This window comes from Carassius auratus, chromosome 22 (genome assembly GCF_003368295.1).
Source record: "Carassius auratus strain Wakin chromosome 22, ASM336829v1, whole genome shotgun sequence".
NCBI classification, from domain to species: domain Eukaryota; kingdom Metazoa; phylum Chordata; class Actinopteri; order Cypriniformes; family Cyprinidae; genus Carassius; species Carassius auratus.
The window spans coordinates 18,119,855-18,139,336 of NC_039264.1; the positions used below are offsets into that span (position 1 = coordinate 18,119,855).

Consider the following 19,482-nt stretch of genomic DNA (forward strand, 5'->3'; position numbering starts at 1 on the left):
ACGGAATTAGCTTCCACTGTTGATGCTGATGATACTCAGCTATATATCTCAACGAGACCAGACGAAACTTCTCAATTATCTAAGCTAACAGAGTGTGTTAAAAATTTAAAAGATTGGATGACAAATAATTTTCTCCAATTAAATTCATATAAGACAGAGATATTAATTATTGGACCAAAAAACACTACACAGAATCTTGTAGATTACAATCTGTAACTAGACGGATGTACTGTTACTTCCTCTACAGTCAGAAATCTGGGTGTTATTTTAGACAGCAATTTGACTTTTGAAAATCATATTTCCAATATTACAAAAACTGCATTCTTCCATCTTAGAAACATTGCCAAGCTACGAAACGTTATCTGTTTCTGATGCAGAAAAGCTAGTTCATGCATTCATGACCTCTAGACTGGACTATTGTAATGCACTTCTAGGTGGTTGTCCTGCTTCGTCAATAAACAAGCTACAGGTAGTCCAAAATGCAGCAGCTAGAGTCCTTACCAGGTCAAGAAAATATGATCATATTACCCCAATTTTACAGTCTCTGCACTGGCACACAAGCTCTGACAGTCACCACCATACTACTAAATATTGTAGAAACATAATTTTCTGTAAAGTTGCTTTGTAACGATTTGTATTGTAAAAAGCGCTATACATATAAACTTTGATTGAATTGAATTGAATGATCGCTATCATGCGGTGAATCTGACCAATCGTAAACTAGCTGTGTCATCGTCAGAGCTCCTTCAACCCTCTGGAGACGCTGCGGTCGGCTGAGTCCTGACAGTAGACAACTTGTGCTTTTTGGCAGCTTATTATTGTAATTTCCCTTAGCTAACCACATATCATTTTTCAGGAAATGTTGAAAGGAAGAATTTGAACAGAGAATTACAGAATGAAACAGAGAGTCTAAAATGCAAAAAGTCATTACAAAAACAAACAAAAACATGTTAAAGAATGAGTATACAGCACAAGAGGCTGGGGATGAGCCTTGATGAGACATGAGGACATCTATGTATGCACTAAAAATATGTGAGTGAAAACTTCCAGTTGTATTTGTTAGATTCGTTCCTTCATGTGTTTTATTTTTTTGTAAATATAAACCAGTAAAATGTATTATAATTTATAATTTTTTTACACTATTTAAATTCTATTCACAAACAATTTTTTAACACCTTGCACTTGAACATTTCATTTTAGAATTTTAGAAAGAAATTAAATACGTAAAAATGATCTATTTAGCTTCAGGTTCTAAAGGGTTAAGGTGTAGCCTTGACCTCCAGTTCCCCGATTTCAATTCAATTGGACCTTGTGAAGCTGGAAGTAGGAGGTGTCTTCCTGCCTTCTGCCATGCCCATGTTAAAGTACATACAGTATAGCTTATTTATACCAAATATACAGTGCTGTGAAAAAGTTTTTGCCCTCATCCTCTTTTTTTAATGTTTGCATATTTTTCACACTTGAATGATTCAGATCAAACTAAATTTTATACTATAGATACATAAATACAAAATGCAGTTTGAAATTATGATTATATTTTATTAAGGGAAAAAAGCTGTCCAAACCTGCCTGGCCCTACGTGAAAAAGTAATTGCCCCCAAAATCTAATGGTTGTGCCACCCTTTGCAGCAACAACTGCAATCAAGCCTTTGCAATAACTGGCAATGAGTCTTTCACATCGCTGTAGAGCAATTTTGGCAGACTCTTCTTTGCTGAATTGTTTTATTTCAGCCACATTGGAGAGTTTTCAAGCATGAAGGACCGTTTAAGGTCATGCACAGCAACATGCACTTGGCCACTCCAAAACCTTACATTTTGTTTTTCTCAAGGCATTCAAAGGTGAACTTTGAACTTCACAGTGTTGAAGTCACACAAATCTCATTTAATGAAGATGACATAATCTAAAATAATTGAGCATTATCCATTAAGTGCAACATGATTACACATAAACAGTAAAAAAAAATGGTAAATGCCTCATTACACACACATACAACAGAAACTATTTCAAACTGTGGCCAGTGAATAAGAGACCTACAAATGACTGATGTACAGCTGTGTAATTAGATGTATTTATCCAAGCTCTCAATAGCTTGCTCTTTTGAGTATTGATTCCATTCATCTGAAATCTTATCCCACATGTGGAAAGTTTTCCCAAAGTATTCATAAAGATCTTTCTGAAATCTGCACACAAACCACTTCCAGTATGGCAGCTCAGAGATGTCAGGAGTGATGTTCCATTCTGCATAAACATTTCCTGCTTTTCTGTATTCTCTGCACAGAAACCACTGACCAGTATAGAACATGTCAGCAGTTGTCACTAAAGTTGTGCAAAAATGTGCACTAAGATTCTCTGTTTCCCGATAACAGCACCCAGTGAGTCCATTCACTCGATGGAAAGGAACACTGTGATCTCCAGAGTGGTTTTCTATTGTGTTGGTGCAGGAGGCTCCACAGAATGGACACTGAACCCAACAGCATTGACAGAGATGATCAAACAGAATGTCATCTGGTCTGTCCTTCTCTTCCAGATTTACAGGAAATGTCTCTTTGCTAAATTTCTGTTGTATTTCTAAAGATACTGAATGAAGTTCCACACTTATTACTTTTTTCAGGAGGCTGAAATCATTAACACCTTCATGACTCACTCCACTGAGGTCCTTTACAGAGAATATCAGCACATCTGAGAGCTGCAGTGTGAAATGATACAGCCACTTCTGAACATCTCCATTGGTCGTGTTGACCAGTGTAGTCGCTCTATGAACCGCTTCCATGATCTTCTGGTGCAGGAGATCAGTTTTCTCCTTCATCTTGGGCCGTACACTTTCTTCAAACTTATCAGTGATGTACTGACTGACTTCATCTCTGATGAAACTCTTGAAGTGGTCTCTGGGATTGTTTAAGTAGTTAATGTATTTCTTAAAATCCTCTTGTTCTGCCAGAGTCTTGAGGATGTGCTTCTCTAGGTTAGATCTGTTTCCATTGAGTGATTCACAGTTTGTTCGAATTTCATTAGTGATATCTCTGGCAGTATCTTTGTAGACACTCTTTTGAATGGGCTCCTTCAATTTCTGACAGATAATCTCACCAAAAATGGCAGCTGATGTTGCACCATGACAGTATTTCTGGAAAATACTATAGTACTCTTCACTCTTCTGTTCAAAGTATAAAACAGGATCGTTGGCTTCCCTGAATCTTCTGTGTTGTTCAGTAATTACCTTGTTTTCTCTCTTACAGATGGAAATGACCAAATCCATATAAAATTCATTTGTGAACACATAGTTCCTGAAATCTTGCTCATAATCTACTATTCTTGCTTTGATATAATCTGCAAGTTCTTGAATGTAGGTTTTATTGTATCCCATCTTTGCAATGTTATATGACATGATTTTTTGGTCTGTCTGATGAGCGATGTCATTTATTAAGGTTCTTATTTGGGCTTCCGCCTCCTGAGATAGTTTATAATCAAGCTTTTCAGAAGATGTTTCATTTTTACCATGTCCTGTGATCTCACTGGATTTCTTGAACTGTACATAATCTGAATAACTCAACACAGAGAAAACATCTTTGCTCTCTGTCCAGGCTTTTACAGGGCCACTTTCATAGATGTCATGGAGGAGTTGTTGCATATCTTTTAAAACATCAGTGTCTTCAATTGGAGGAGTTTCTGCTTTAATCTTATTAACACACTCTTTCCAAAAAGAATCAAACTCTGTTTTCAGGACTCCTTCATCATTTGCTTTGTCTTTGAGTGTCAGTGCAAGTTCTTTGCTCTTTTCCAAGAGAGTATTTTCATGACATGTCCTCTGAGCATCAATCGCTTTCTTTACATGTTGCTGCTTAATAATCTCATTTAATTTCCTCATTGTTTCTCCCACAATGTTTTTTTTAAGCTCTTTTATTTTGATGTAAAATGACGCTTTCCACTGTTTCAGTATATCTTTATCTTCATCCTTCTCAAAGAGTTCTGACATTGATTCCTCTACTTCTCGACTTTTCACCTTTAGTTTCTCTTGAAGATGACTTTCTGAAACCCTATCAATTGTTTCATTTTCTATGTTGTTGTAGAGTTTGTTCTCTATATCCAGCATAGTTCTGCGGAGACTCCAGGACCACTTGCTGTATTTGGTCTCTAGTTTTCTGTATGTTGTGATTTCCAGAGAATTTCTGAAGCTGAACACAAATCGTTCATTCAGTAAAGCCTCCCAGAGATCTTTAATACGGCATTTAAGTTGTGTCAGCTGTAAGCCATCTGATTTAGAGGCATGGCTAAAAAACATGGTCTTTAGCTCTTGGATGTTTTCACAGTATGATGGGTTTGGTGGTGCCATTGGTGGATTTCCCTCCCAGAGCGGTGCAAAATATTTCACATCTTCCCGAATATCAAAAGTAATGACATCGCTGAAACGTTCTGCAACACAGACTTCATCTTTAGCAGCAAGTTTTGTCATTTCATCAAGTGTCTCCTGCAGTCGTCTTCTTCCCTCCATGTTTTTCTCTCCAGCTGTGACGTCTGAAACGTTCTGATGAACAAACACGCAGCTGGGAGACAGATTAACTTTCTTCATCCTCATGAAGGCCTGAACAACGATCTGAAGAATGTCCTGCAGCTCTGATGGGCTTTCTCCAAAGATGTTGATTAATGTCAGATTACCAAGACCAACAACAAATGTGGCCAATTCATTGTCCTGATTTCTTGTTGACCTTCCAGCCAAATCTAGAGCATGAAGTCCCTCAGTATCAACAACCAGAATATAGTCAAACTTCAGTAATTTTTCCGTTTTTACCTCATCTGATACTCTGACCAGCTGCATGAAAGCTCCTCTGGTGCATCTGCCAGCACTGACAGCAAACTGGAGTCCAAACATGGCGTTCAGCATAGTGGATTTCCCAGAGCTCTGGATCCCTAAAACTGACAGCACAAAGACTCTCTGGTCTCCCAGTTTCTGGATGAGTTCATGTAGAACAGCAGTAAGCCAGACCACAGGAACATGAGCAGCATCTCCATCCATCAGCTCCACTGGAAATCCAGAGATCATCATCTCTGCTGCAAGACTCGGAAGAGAAGAAAAATCACACGGCAGGCCTTTCTTGTTCTTGTTCACTGATTTACATGATTCATAAATCTGACCGATCTCCCTCAGAATGTGCTCCAAACCAAAGGTTGCAGCTTGAAGTTCTTTTGATATTCTTTCAAGTTCTGTTTGTTCATCAGTCAAATTTGTTGCCATCTGTTGCTCGGTTATACCATTTTTCTCTTTCAGTTTTAAGACTTTTGACCACTTTTCATCATACTTGTAATGTAGAGCAGAAAGGTCAGCTGAAGTGTATTCATCCAGCAGGACTGTGAGCCATTTCAGAAAAAAATGCTTCTTATTTGGAGTTTGTGAATTTATTTCTGTAATAAACAACTTCATGAACTCACAAATGTCCAGAACATGCTGCTGTTTACGGATTTTCTTCATGTCTTGTTCCTGTTTTATTACCATGTCTGTTTCATTTCCCTGAGATCGATGTAGTTCTTTGTTCTTTTCACACCACTGATGCCACAGTTTTCCCTGACAGGGCAGAAATGATTCTTTGATTTCTGTCAGGTTTTTTTTCACTAGTAAAACCATCATCTGTTGGGCTGCTTCTTTTCCTCTTCTGCAGTCATTGTCCCGTTCCTCATCTACTCTGATACCTAACTGTTTTGACACATCTTCAAGTCTAAAAACAGATGATGATTCTAAAGATGAGGATGAGAGACATTTATTTATAGCTTGTTTGAGGTCCTCAGATACATCCGACTGATTTCTGTCTTTTAAACCAATTTTGTATTTTCCTTGCCTCGTCTTAGTTATTCTAGATTTATCCTCAGTAAAAAGAAAAATAAGTGGCTTTAGTTTCTTGTACAATCCTTGAATCTGTTCTCCATTCTTGTCATTTCTGTCAAGTCGTGGTAAAATAACAACATTGACTGAGGCCATTTCAGTGAGGATCTGCAGCTGTCTCTCATTGTTTCCTGCATCACCGTGAAGGTTACAGAAAGCAATGCACTGAGTGAATTTATCTGTGTCTTTATCAGAGGGGCAGTACCAGCCGATTTCCACCACTCCATCCATCAGTACTCTGGTACTGCTGCTACCTGGGCAGTTCCTGTGGAAGAATGTGTTGTGTTTCTCATTGATCAGATGGCTCATCAGCTGAGATTTGGATGAGGACACTGAGCCAAACCTGAAGAAAGACACCATTGGTGTTTTTGCCTTCCAGATAGGCTGGATTTTTCCGATGGTTTCATTTTTAGCATTTTTCATCTTCCAGCTCTTGTTTATTTGTCTGAATGTCCAGAGAGGAAACTCAATCTCTTTTGTGAATGGATCAGGAACAAGCAGAGGCAGAGCGTACTGACACTGAGACAGTTTAGTCACCATCAGCTGTTTCAGGAAACTATCAGCACAATGAAACACAGCCATCTGAACATCCATCGGGTGAATAGCATCACTCCTGTTTGTTTCTTCTTTAAACAATAGCATTTCTGTGAAAACATCAACATCAGCCTCTTCTTCACATAAGTCACTGTTTCTTTGTTCTTCGTCATGTTGCTGATTGGTCTCTTTAATTTTGATGTATCTTGCTCTGTAGTTCATCATCAGTAGTTTTTGTAGGAAATTCTGAATGAGGTCCTTCTCAGCACAAGACTCATGAGACTCTAATGAATGCGCAGTTAACTGAAGAACATCTGCAGCTTTAAGCTTACACTGATATACATTATCAAGACAGAGTCTTTGAAATAGATGCTCTACTTTTTCACTGATTCCACTTTCTTTCCTTTGATTCAGTCTTGCAACAACTTCTGAATGTGTGTCTACCTAAAAAGCAAAAGAACACAATTAGCTCATCCCCTGACAGTATTTTTGAAAAAAGTTACCATTCACCACCTATTCATCAACTTCTGCCCTTTTCAAAACTACCACGACATGATTCAGCATGTGCATGGACCCACACACAAAGGTGGACACACTCTGGATCTAATCATCAGTAGGGGTCTAAACATTTCATCCATTGTTATTAAGGACGTAGCACTATCTGATCACTTCTGTATTTTCTTTGATATATTGATCTCTGCTACCACTGAATCTAGATCTGTCTCTGTCAGAAGGAGATGCATAAATGAGAATACAAGTGTACTATTTACGGAGGCTATATCTTTAACACCAAGCATTTCTGCAGACTCTGTTGATATTCTCCTTGATTCCTTCAACTCAAAAGTTAAGAATGTTATTGATGATATTGCACCAATAATAGTCAGTAAGAAAACAGACAGAAATCATTTTGGAGAAGATCAACAGCAGTTCAGACTATGAAAAGACAATGCAGAAAAGCAGAGCGGATGTGGAGGAAGACGAAACTTGAAATTCACTATAGCATCTATAAAGACATCCTTCATGCTTTTAATGTGAAACTAGCTACAGCTAGACAGAATTTCTTCTCAATCCTCATAAACAGTAACTTAAATAACACTCGTACTCTTTTTGCCACTGTTGAGAGACTGACAAACCCCCCAAGTCAGATTCCCAGTGAAATGCTATCAGACAGCAAATGCAATGAGTTTGCTTCTTTCTTTTCTGAGAAGATCATACATATCAGGAAGGTGATTAGCACATCCTCAAGTAATGCAGAGGTCAGACAGATTCGGCCAAAATATCAAAAAGATACTATGTCTATTTTTGAAACAATTGATAGCAAAAGTCTGGAAGACATAGTGCAGCAACTAAAATCATCAACCTGTTGTCTTGACACACTTCCCACATCTTTTTTCAAAAGTGTGCTTGACTGCTTAAAAGAAGATCTCTTAGAAGTGGTGAATGCCTCACTTCTTTCTGGGACATTTCCAAACTCCCTAAAACCTGAAGTTGTAAAGCCCCTCCTGAAAAAGACCAATCTTGATAACACAATTTTGAGCAATTTTAGACCAATATCTAATCTTCCTTTTATAGGCAAAATTATAGAAAAGGTAGTTTTTAATCAGCTGAACAAATACTTAAACTCAAATGGATACCTGGACAATTTTCAATATGGTTTCCGACCACATCACAGCACAGAGACAGCACTCATTAAGATAATAAATGATATTCGCTTAAATTGTGACTCTGGCAAAATATCGGTGCTGGTATTGCTAGATCTCAGTGCTGCGTTTGACACTGTCGATCATAACATACTACTAGAGAGACTGGAAAACTGGGTCAGGCTTTCTGGGATGGTACTCAAATGGTTCAGATCATACTTAGAAGGGAGAGGCTATTATGTGAGTCTAGGAGAGCATAAGTCTAAGTGGACGTCCATGACATGCGGAGTCCCACAAGGGTCAATTCTTGCACCGCTCTTGTTTAGCCTGTATATGCTTCCACTAAGTCAAATAATGAGAAAGAACCAAATTGCCTATCACAGCTATGCTGATGATACCCAGATTTACCTAGCCTTATCTCCAAATGACTACAGCCCCATTGACTCCCTCTGCCAATGCATTAATGAAATTAATAGTTGGATGTGCCAGAACTTTCTTCAGTTAAACAAGGAAAAAACTGAAGTCATTGCATTTGGAAACAAAGATGAAGTGTTCAAGGTGAATGCATACCTTGACTCTAGGGGTCAAACAACTAAAAATCAAGTCAGGAATCTTGGTGTGATTCTGGAGACAGACCTTAGTTTCAGTAGTCATGTCAAAGCAGTAACTAAATCAGCATACTATCATTTAAAAAACATTGCAAGAATTAGATGTTTTGTTTCCAGTCAAGACTTGGAGAAAGTTGTTCATGCCTTTATCACCAGCAGGGTGGACTATTGTAATGGGCTCCTCACTGGCCTTCCCAAAAAGACCATTAGACAGCTGCAGCTCATCCAGAATGCTGCTGCCAGGATTCTGACTAGAACCAGAAAATCTGAGCATATCACACCAGTCCTCAGCTCCTTACACTGGCTTCCAGTTACATTTAGGATTGATTTTAAAGTACTTTTACTCGTATATAAGTCACTAAATGACCTAGGACCGAAATATATTGCAGATATGTTCACTGAATATAAACCTAACAGAGCACTCAGATCATTAGGATCAAGTCAGTTAGAAATACCAAGGGTTCACACAAAACAAGGGGAGTCTGCCTTTAGTTACTATGCTGCCCGCAGTTGGAATCAGCTTCCAGAAGAGATTAGATGTGCTAAAACACTAGTCACATTTAAATCTAGACTCAAAACGGATCTTTTTAGCTGTGCATTTGTTGAATGAGCACTGTGCAATGTCCGAACTGATTGCACTATATTTTCAGTGTTTTATTATTATTATTTTTTTAATGTAAAATCATTTTCTAACTGTTTTTAAATGTTTTAATCATTTTAAAAGTTTTAAAATTGCTTGTTTTATTTTTGTTATTATTTTCTTAATGATTATTTTACTTTCTTTTATGTAAAGCACTTTGAATTACCATTGTGTACGAAATGTGCTATATAAATAAACTTGCCTTGCCTTGCCTTGCCTAATAAAAGATAACTAAGCTTATCGTAGAACAAAATTACCATCCAATGAGTGAAGGCAGGATACAGAAGCACTCTTTTGCCTGTGCGATCACAGTTCTGCAATCAGTTCTCCTTGTGCAATAGTAAAATACACACACATCTGTCAAAATGTCCATCGTGTGGAGGATGGCTTAAGTGAATGTAAACAGGTGGGTGAAAACTGGATTATGAGGCAGTGCATTACATTAATTTGGTCTTAAAGGAAAAGCAACTCAATTAACCCTTTGACGCAACCCATCACACCTTTGTAATCACTCTTGGCTGGTCCCTGAAGCGTAAGATCAAACCAGTGTGATTTGAACGTTCAGTGTGTTACATGAACAACTGCAAAAATTCAAATCTGCTTTCGTACTTTTGGCTGGTGCAGAGACGGATCGGACACGCTGAGAGCTTTACATGTTATCCCAAATATTCATTGTTTTCAACTATATAATGCTTACTTTAGGTTCCAGAAATTTAAATACACATGTACTAGTAAAGAAATACAGTATATAGTTTTAGTTTGTGAAATACACACTTATGTACTGTATTTTCCGCACTATAAGGTGCACCGGGTTATAAGGCGCACCATCAATGAATGGCCTATTTTAGAACTGTTTTCATATATAGGGTGCACAGGATTTTAAGGCGCATAGAATAGAAGATACTGCAGTCAAACGTTTGACTGGGTTTGTGTTATGCATCCACTAGATTGAGCTGTGCTAAAGGGAATGTCAACATGTCAACATGGTCGTTTTTGAGAAAATTAAAGGCTTTTGAGTGCGCCTTATAGTTCGGAAAATACGGTATATGGAAACGGCAATAATGATTATATATATAATCTGACGACATGTTTTATTGATATCATATACACATTGTGTAGGGAACAACAAAGTTTTCTATAGTCTTCTCCCAGTTCACCGGAGACTTACTTTAATGTCTTTCCAGAGAAGATGATTTATGAGTTGTTAATCCCACAGCTAAGATTCAGCGTAAACTAACATGGTGGCGCCCATCACCTGGTATAGATCAACTAATATGGTCATTATAAAGTTTAATATTTAATTTTTATCTATCTGTCTTATCTGTCTTTTTTTTTGTAATTTGCTTCTTTATTTTTATATAAAAAATAATGATGTACATGTGTGTGTATAATTTACAGTGTTGGGCAGTAACTAGTTACTAGTAACTTAGTTACTGTAATAATAGTACTTTTTGCAGAAACTAGTAGTGTAACTATTTCTAATTGTGAGCAAACACAGTCTACCCAATTTATTGACTACCTTTGCCTAAACTAATTCATCTCTAATTACTGATGCAATACCGAAATCAAATTCCTCTTCAAGCCAACTAGACCCTGCACCTACATTTCTCCTAAAACACTGTATCCCTGTTATTTCTGCCCCAGTCTCACACCTCATCAATATGTTTTTAATTTCTTCTACTGTTCCTATCTTACTCAAGACTGCTGCTGTTACTCCTATTCTCAAAAAACTGAATCTGGATCATTTAAATCTATCCAACTACCGTCCAATCTCTAACCTGCCATTTATATCTAAAATCACGGAAAAGACTGTTGCCTCTCAGCTGCAGTAATTTCTAGCTCACAACAATCTCTTTGATATTATTTTATATTTTTGATATATATCTGGTTTTCACAAATGGCACAGTAAAGAAACTGCACTAGTAAAGGTTGTCAATGATCTATTACTTTCTGGCAATTCAGGCAGTTTATCAATTCTTTTATTACTTGACCTTAGCTCAGCTTTTGATACTATTTGTCATAAGATATTAATCTCTCCCCTTGCAGAAGTTGGCATCTCAGGTTGTGCATTAACCTGGTTCTCCTCATATCTCACAGATAGGCAATACTTCATATCACTTCACAATTTCAAATATCCTACTGTCTTGCTCAAACAAGGAGTTCCCCAGGGCTCAGTTCTCGGACCATAATTATTCATCCTCTATGTTTAGCCTCTTGGTCAAATAAGTAGTCGCCATGGTTTTAACTACCACTGTTATGCTGATGACATCCAGATATATATACTGCTTGTCAACCAGATTCTACCCAGTCGATGGCATCCTTATCAATATGTGTCAGTGAGTTAAAGGATTGGCTACAATCTAATTTTCTTAGTCTGAACTTGAGTAAAACAGAAATTTTAATAATTGGTCCCCCATCTCTCCATCAGTTACTGTTAGAAACTTAGGTATCATTCTTGACCCATCACTTACTTTTGGCGACCACATTAGCAAACTCTCCAAAGCTGCTTTTTTTAACTATGCCGAATTGCGCAACTTCATTCCTTTCTCAGTAGAAAAGATGCAGAATCATTAGTGCGTGCATTTATTACCACTCGCCTTGACTATTGTAATGCTCTTTTCTCTGGCTTACCAGCTCACTCCATCGTTTGTCTGCAGTACATTCAAAATTCTGCTGTCAGATTATTAACTTTCAAAAAAAATCTTCTCACATCACCCCTATTCTATTAGCCTGTATCAATTTGTGTGCAATACTAAATTCTTCTGCTCACCTTTAATGCACCCAAAGGTCTTGCTCCCTCCGATCTTCCCAACCTACTCTCTTCTTATATACCTTATCACACACTCCAGCCTCTAATTGTGAACTTCTTTGTGTACCTAGGTTCCACCTATCTGCAATGGGCGGAAGGGGCTTTTCTGTTATTGCACCCAAACTTTGGAATTCACTTTCCCTGGCACTAAGAATAGTTACCACTTTTAGTGAATTAAAATCAAAACTTAAAACGTATTTGTTTAATCAACAGTATCACTAATTTACATTGTGTATTTGTCAGTTTTGTTTTCTATTTATATGTCTTTACTACATAATCTGTGTTATATGCAACTGCATGATTTGCAACTGAATTGGGCAAATGTTCAATGAAATTGTTTCTTTGTTATCAATATTTCTTGCTTTGGTGTACCATGTTCAGCGTCCTTGAGCTTGGAAAAGGCGCTATATAAATCCAACATATTATTATTATACTAATAAACAGCTTACTTAGTTACTTTTGATGCCTCAACCCCATTGATTTAAAATCTAACAATCAAATCATTATTAGATTTATTTTCATAATTGTCACTACTCGCAGCAGGCAAGCTTGGAATATGGAAAAGCTTACAATCGGCAGGTAGAAATATTGCATTATATTGATTTTGTCAGGAAAAAAGATGGTCTGAACACTCTTGTGTAAGTTGTGGCTTTATATTAAATCCCATTCACATCCCTCTGATCAGCGTGTGGTACATTATAATACTATAATTAAAAATCTTTTTGTAAAATTAAACCGTTTCTTACAAACTTATGTGATTTGTTTAAATGCATAATGAAATATAATCATATATGGGTAACGGAGAAATTACAATCTTCAACTTCAAGCTACTTATGACAATTAATGAGAGTAATTCAACACTACTACTTTAAAGTCACTATCAATCACTATTGAGTGTTTGTATCAACTTTTAACTGCGATCCAATGTGGATTTTGGTCAAATGATGAGGCAGAAATATGTTAGTAACATTCTAGAAGAATTTTATGTGAAAGATACGGGAGGGGAGGCATACAGTTGTTGGGCCAAATGTGGGCCAGAGCATCCCACTGTCTTGAAAAATAGTTCGGGCAGTTATAGTTGTCTTCCGAGGTGAATAGGTCAACCTCTGTCTGCCAAAAACTGACCAGATCATACAGAGTTGCTCTCGTACAGAGTGCCCCAGTCTCAGCTGGAGACATCCGTCATCACTACCTTTTTTTCTGGAGGTCATTCCCAACTGTAAACCTGACTGAAACAGACAAGAAATTGTCCAAGGCTACAACTTTAATGCAGTGATAGGGTACCTTGATATAAAAGCGGCCCAGGCACCAGGAGTGGGCCAGAACTAGTGGTCAACCAATATATCTGCTTTTTTTCAAATATCGGCCGATGCTTGGCCGATGTCTTCATGGCGGGATTTTTTTTTTTGACGGCGCTGCTCACACTCTCCCTCATGTTGTCGTTAACAGTTATGTCTAATAATCTGATAGAATGGTTAAATAAAGGAATTAATGTATACAAAAAGTATTATAACATATGCTTTTAAATTATTAGTAATAGAAATGCAAACATTATAATATTTTCTTGTTTGCCATCAGTATTAAGAAAATACGCATTTATATCATTTAAACATATCTTTGAATGGCCAATGAACATTTAGTTTCACAAACCTTCCAAACTTAGTCAAATCCAGCTGTGAGATTTTGTGAGTGTGCATTTGTGATCACGTGTTCTCTGCGTGACGGTCATGTCCATGTGAATTTAATGCTTTAAACTGTTGGTTACAGTGTTTACTTCCTTTTTAATTATATTTTTATGAAATATTCATTTATTTGTGAGAAATATTTTGTCATCTAAAGTATAATTGTTTATTTTACACATTTACTTTTTAATCCATTTTCAAATTATTTCAAATTTCTTAAATATTACTAAATACACACACACACAAACTATATATATATATATATATATATATATATATATATATATATATATAGGCTTTATATCGGCTTTATATTGGTTATATGGTGAGCTCGAGTGGTTTTGGTTTGTGCAGCTACACAAACGTTAAAGGGGGGGTGAAATGCTCGTTTTCACTCAATATCCTGTTAATCTTGAGTACCTATAGAGTAGTACTGCATCCTTCATAACTCCAAAAAGTCTTTATTTTTATTATATTTATAAGAGAAAGATAGTCTGTACCGATTTTTCCCGGAAAAACACGAGCGCCTAGAGGCGTGACGTGTGGGCGGAGCTAAAGAATCACGAGCGCCAGTAGGCTTTTGCGTTGAGAGCGTCTGGAAGCTGTGACACAGATCCAGAGGCTGAAATTTATGAGATTTGATTTATGAGATTAAATTTATTGATGAGCAGCATCAGCAAAGGCGTCTCTATGTGGTATGTACTGAAACTGTATATATTTGCTTAGCAGTTTTGGAAAATGACTAAGTTCCACTTTATGTCGTCTTTTTTTTTTTTTTAAGCTGTAAGTGCAGTTTGATGACAACATCGCATGTTGTTTACTTTATGTGCTTACGCGCTGATAGCTAAGTTAACAACACAGAGATATTTGAAGCAGTTTTACTCCCCGCATGTGGTTCCAACACACGACCGTGAGACCCTTTTCGCGACGCTCTCACTCTGATCAGTGTCTGTTGTGCTCTCAGCGCTGTGCTATACGGGAGCGCGCGCTCTTCCGGGAGAAGTGCCCTTAGGACCCATATAAGGGAATTCCGCTCCATCTGACGTCACACAGAGCCATACTCGAAAAAAACTTTCCGAAACTTGTGACAAACCGGAAGAGGTTTTTTTGGAACAAAAATACTCCTTCAAACGTACAACTTAATTTTTGAAACTTTGTCCATGTTTAGCATGAGAATCCAACTCTTTAACAGTGTTAAAAACTCAGTATGCATGAAATAGCATTTCACCCCCCCTTTAACAAATCAGGGTACAGTAACAGAGAAAACACATACCTCTAGTGTCTCTCTTTTCTCTGTTTTTGTGCTGTATTCCATGCTCTCTTCTTGATCTTGTGACAGAAAAGAAAAGGCGCCATACATTAAACATGAATGTTGTTTTGAACCCCACTGCTTTTTGTGTTTTTTCTTTCTACGTGTTATGATTTTTGTTATAATCATGCAGCCCCAATAATGGTTTAATTGTTGAATTATTAACAATATTAATGCTGTCAAAATTAACATATTAACGCTGGCAATTACATTTTTCAGTTTAACGCAATACAAATATTTAACGCAATTAACACAGTGGCGGAGCTAATGTTGACCTGCCAACTTAAAACTGCTGATTCTTTCACTTTTTCTTTTGACAAGAAGGGCGTTTATACAGCCACAGAACGTCTAAACGACTGCATCAAACCAGGTGCGTTTCAGACGCACGCTCCATCTTCACTTTAGCACAAGGTGCGAGTCAAACAAGTACAAAGGCTGTACTGTGCTCGTAGCGCATGCTGTTCAATTGCACACAGAAAGGTGCAGGCACATGTTGAATGGCTATAGTCAATGGTTAAATATTAGGGGGAAAAGGATTTTATAGAGACATCAGTAGTATTGGTATCAGAGATACTGGCCTTCAGTCATAAAAAAGACGCAATTAAACAAATATATAAAATATACTGTCTTCATGTTGTTTTAACATTAATTTGAAGATTTAAAGTGAAAATATTTCAATATAAAAGTAGATTTAAAAACTTTCATTGGGGGAGGGGGGTTCATAGTGATTAATCACGACTAAATTCAGAAATGTTTCGTTTAATTAGTTAATTTTTTTAATCAATTGACAGCACTAATAAAAATGTTAGAATAAATAAGGGTAAATAAACCCTTAAGAGACACCAGGAAACCAAAACTTTGTTCTTACCACTTTGATGTGTCCTGTTATGCAGGTCTTCTCTCTCTCTTAATGCAGTGTTGAACATCTCACTAGTGTAGCACTTCTGTTTATTATCAGTAAACAGATTCTCAATTCTGTTAAGTAGATCTCTCATCTCTGACTTGTTGTTCATGTTCTTGCTGCAGGTGTGAAATCTTCCACCACATTTCTCAGTCAGCCGCTCCAGAGCTGAGTTTTTCTTCAGATCATCTATTATAGAGTCAGACTCTTCCTCACACTCATAGGTGAAGAGAATCATCACAAACTGAAGAACTTCATCACCAAACACTCTCTGAAGCCACTCAAGACCCATCTTATCAGAATCTGTTAACTGGCCCAGTCGCACAACAAAGATTAAAGCTATGATTTCATTGTCATTCACTAGTTGACCAGTCAGGGAATCCAGATCAAGTGCAGTCTCATGTAAGCCAATCAGGTTGATCACTGAGACAAGACATCCTGATATCTTCATCTGCGAAGAAACAGTCCTAGATATTGCTACATTTTCAATATCTGGTTGTATTTCTCCAAGAAGAATATTATCGTGTTGATACTGGACTGCAGCAGAGTTTCCAAATAACACAATGGTCAGACGGTGACCTAGAATAAACACAAAAGAACTCAGATTCATCAATACAACAATGCAACTTGAGAACAAGTCTCTCTGAGCAAAAAAAAAAAATAATAAACTTGAAAAATTTTTAAACAGCTGATGTTTGTTTTCTTACCCATACTGCTGAGCTCAATAGAGTCAGACAGTTCAGGTGTTCCACTCATCTCTCCTTTTTTCAATAGGCTGTTCATTATCCTGAAAAAGAAACTATAAATTAATCTTTTTAAAAAAGGCTTTTGAGTGTGCAGAATGCATAGCTCAGAATCCGCTTTTCTAGACAACTCTCTATATATTTACCTTGTGTTCACCGTATGAATGATGTTTGAGTATTAAATCATGACACTTGAAGAGATAAACTCTTCCTGATTCTGTGTAGCAGGGTCCTGCACATGGATGGAAAAAATATTCACATTGTCATTTGCAGTGCATGCCAGGAATCAATAAGCACAGGTGGACAGGCTAAATATTATTATTAAACATATCAAGTCACCTCATTGTCTGTGATTATTACCTGTGAAAGAGAATAGCCACAATGTACAGGGGTTATTTTTGTCTGCTTTATGTAGTAGATATACTGTGGGTGCAGTTCAAGTTGCGACCTTTATGTTGAGCAAGTCGGGTTGGGTACTGAATTAAATTAGTGCTTCTGTCGGAAAACACGTCAGTTGTTTTGTTAAAGTACCGCGGGTTTACCAAACACTGTGGTGTGTAGATCTAGTCAAACAGGATTTCTGGCTTAGAGAAGCATAGTAAAATCTCCAGGAAATCACATGACACCTTTTCATAAATCACCTGACCAACAATGTAACTTATTTTTTACTACAACAAACAGTAAATACAGTCGACTTTCAGAACTTTTTCCATCAAGATCAGACATCACTACACCATGACTGTGACTAGAACCTTCACAATAATATCTTATTTATTGATATTGTGTCCCTTAATATATATATAATTTTATGTTATTGTATTCTGTCATGTCAAGTAATAAAGGACTCTCTGAAGGACAACCATTTTCAACTGAAACAGAACGTGGTTCTGATTTTGACACATGAATAATTAAACTAAAGAATAATAATAATAAAAAAAAGATAAATATGGAATCTTATTGCAGTTTTCATGTCTATGTCATATGTCCATCATCTTAAGTTCCCGGATCTTATATTAACACTGTGAAAGAAAGTGGAAATGTTCTCTTTCTGATTGTACAGTGACTCTCATTAACTAATAATTTCATATCTGAATAATTAGCTGATTTTTTTTTAACTATTTCGTTTTTGGCTTACATTTCAAATGTTTCTAGAAAACATGAATAAATATTCAATGACATGTCATGTTTCAAATAAAACATATTGTGAGCAACATACTAAGTTAAGAATTAATTGTTAAGTTCAGCTTTATCTTTCTTTAAAAGTTCCACATGTTGGGATTTTAATTAGCTTAAGTAGTAAGTTGCTTACCTCTGAAAAGTAATCATCTAATAGGAAATGTACATTTATGATTTACACTTTTAAGCAATTGTAAGGTGTTATGTGCAAGTCATTAAGTAAAAACCAAGAATAAAAAGTAAACTTATTTGGTATATTTTATTGTCTTACCGTATTATCCGCGTTGAGTCAGAAATGCCCGAGTACATCTGGCTGCAGCCTGTTGGGGGCGGGGCTGCACGTGTCGCTCCGCCCAACGCCTACTCTGATTGGCTCGATTGTCTCCCATAGGCATACGTGATAGTAAATGTGTTCCGTCTTTTTTTTTTTTTTTTGAAATGTGTTTTTAGTCGCGTATACGCCATTCAAATCTATAATAATGCTATGTAGTTCCACAAAGCCTTCATTATAATGCACGAAAAAAAATAGTCTGTCTTCTCTGAAGTGTTTGTTTTGCTAAATTAAGATGATCTTTAGGCTTACAGAACAACCCCACAACATATGCAAGCTATTGGTGTAATTGAGGAATTTTGTGGTAAATAGGTAAAGTACTTCATAACTCAGAAAACGGCATAAACCCACAGATGATATATATATATTGTTTCAAATTCCACTTAACACCCAAACACCATAAACGTTAACAGGAAGTTAACAGTAAGTAGGAGGGTTAAATAAAATGTGAAAAACAAGAATGTTCTAAAATATATATATATATATATATATATATATATATATATATATATTTTTTTTTTTTTAATTCTCAACCAGAAAAAGCTTTGCTTAAATGTTTGTCCTGGGAGTGAGTCTCTGTTAAACTTTACAGAACGAGCACCAGCACCTTAAGTAGACACAGCACAGTAAGCTTAAATATACATTATCATTAGACATTTAATTTAAGTTTAAAATTCTGCATGTAACAAAAATAACTGTACTTCTTTCAGTACTGTCTCTACAATCAGTCCCCAACTAATGAAGTCAAAGGTGACAGTGGCAAGGAAACAAAACTCCATCAATGACAAAATGGAGAAGAAACCTTTGGAGAAACGAGGCTCAGATGAAACCAGCATGGTGTGGTTTAATTCCAGCCTGCAACACAGGTCTGATTGTGCAGAGGGCTCGGTTGGTTCCTGTGGTCTTGACCCGATGGCTGTCTAGTTAACACGGTCTTCGCAGAGGATCTCTCTCTAGGGTTCATCTAGTTCACAATGTAATATAATGTAAATGTACTGTCACTAATCATGCCTACAGTGTGAATCCTCTCATGTGTTTTCAGATGTGCTGACTGAGTGAATCTCTTGTCACAGTGTGAACACTTGTAAGGTTTCTCTCCAGTGTGAATCCTCTGGTGCCGTTTTAAATTGTATTCCAAAATAAAAGTCTTCCCACACTCAAAGCACACATAATCTCTTACACCAGTATGTGATTTCTGATGTGATTTTAAAGTTTGCAGCAGGGAAAAACTCTTTCCAC

At 36.8% G+C, this 19,482-nt stretch overlaps 1 protein-coding gene across 3 annotated transcripts; it reads right to left on the reverse strand.

Moving 5' to 3' along the window:
• Window positions 1-1,052: 1,052 nt before the first annotated feature.
• Window positions 1,053-18,457, reverse strand: LOC113039876 (interferon-induced very large GTPase 1-like). 3 transcript variants are annotated; one of them, XM_026198013.1, is made up of 6 exons: window positions 18,184-18,457; window positions 16,883-16,968; window positions 16,701-16,780; window positions 15,961-16,572; window positions 15,057-15,112; window positions 1,053-6,848 (listed from the first exon to the last, which is right to left on the reverse strand). In XM_026198013.1, exons 3-6 carry the CDS (start codon window positions 16,774-16,776, stop codon window positions 2,061-2,063), a joined length of 5,532 nt encoding a protein of 1,843 aa, XP_026053798.1. In that variant the 5' UTR covers window positions 16,777-16,780; window positions 16,883-16,968; window positions 18,184-18,457; the 3' UTR covers window positions 1,053-2,060. The 3 variants fall into 3 exon arrangements, with proteins under 3 accessions (XP_026053798.1, XP_026053801.1, XP_026053800.1); XM_026198016.1 differs by lacking the exon at window positions 18,184-18,457 and adding an exon at window positions 17,097-18,142; XM_026198015.1 differs by lacking the exon at window positions 18,184-18,457 and having other exon boundaries at window positions 16,883-18,142.
• Window positions 18,458-19,482: the final 1,025 nt, after the last annotated feature.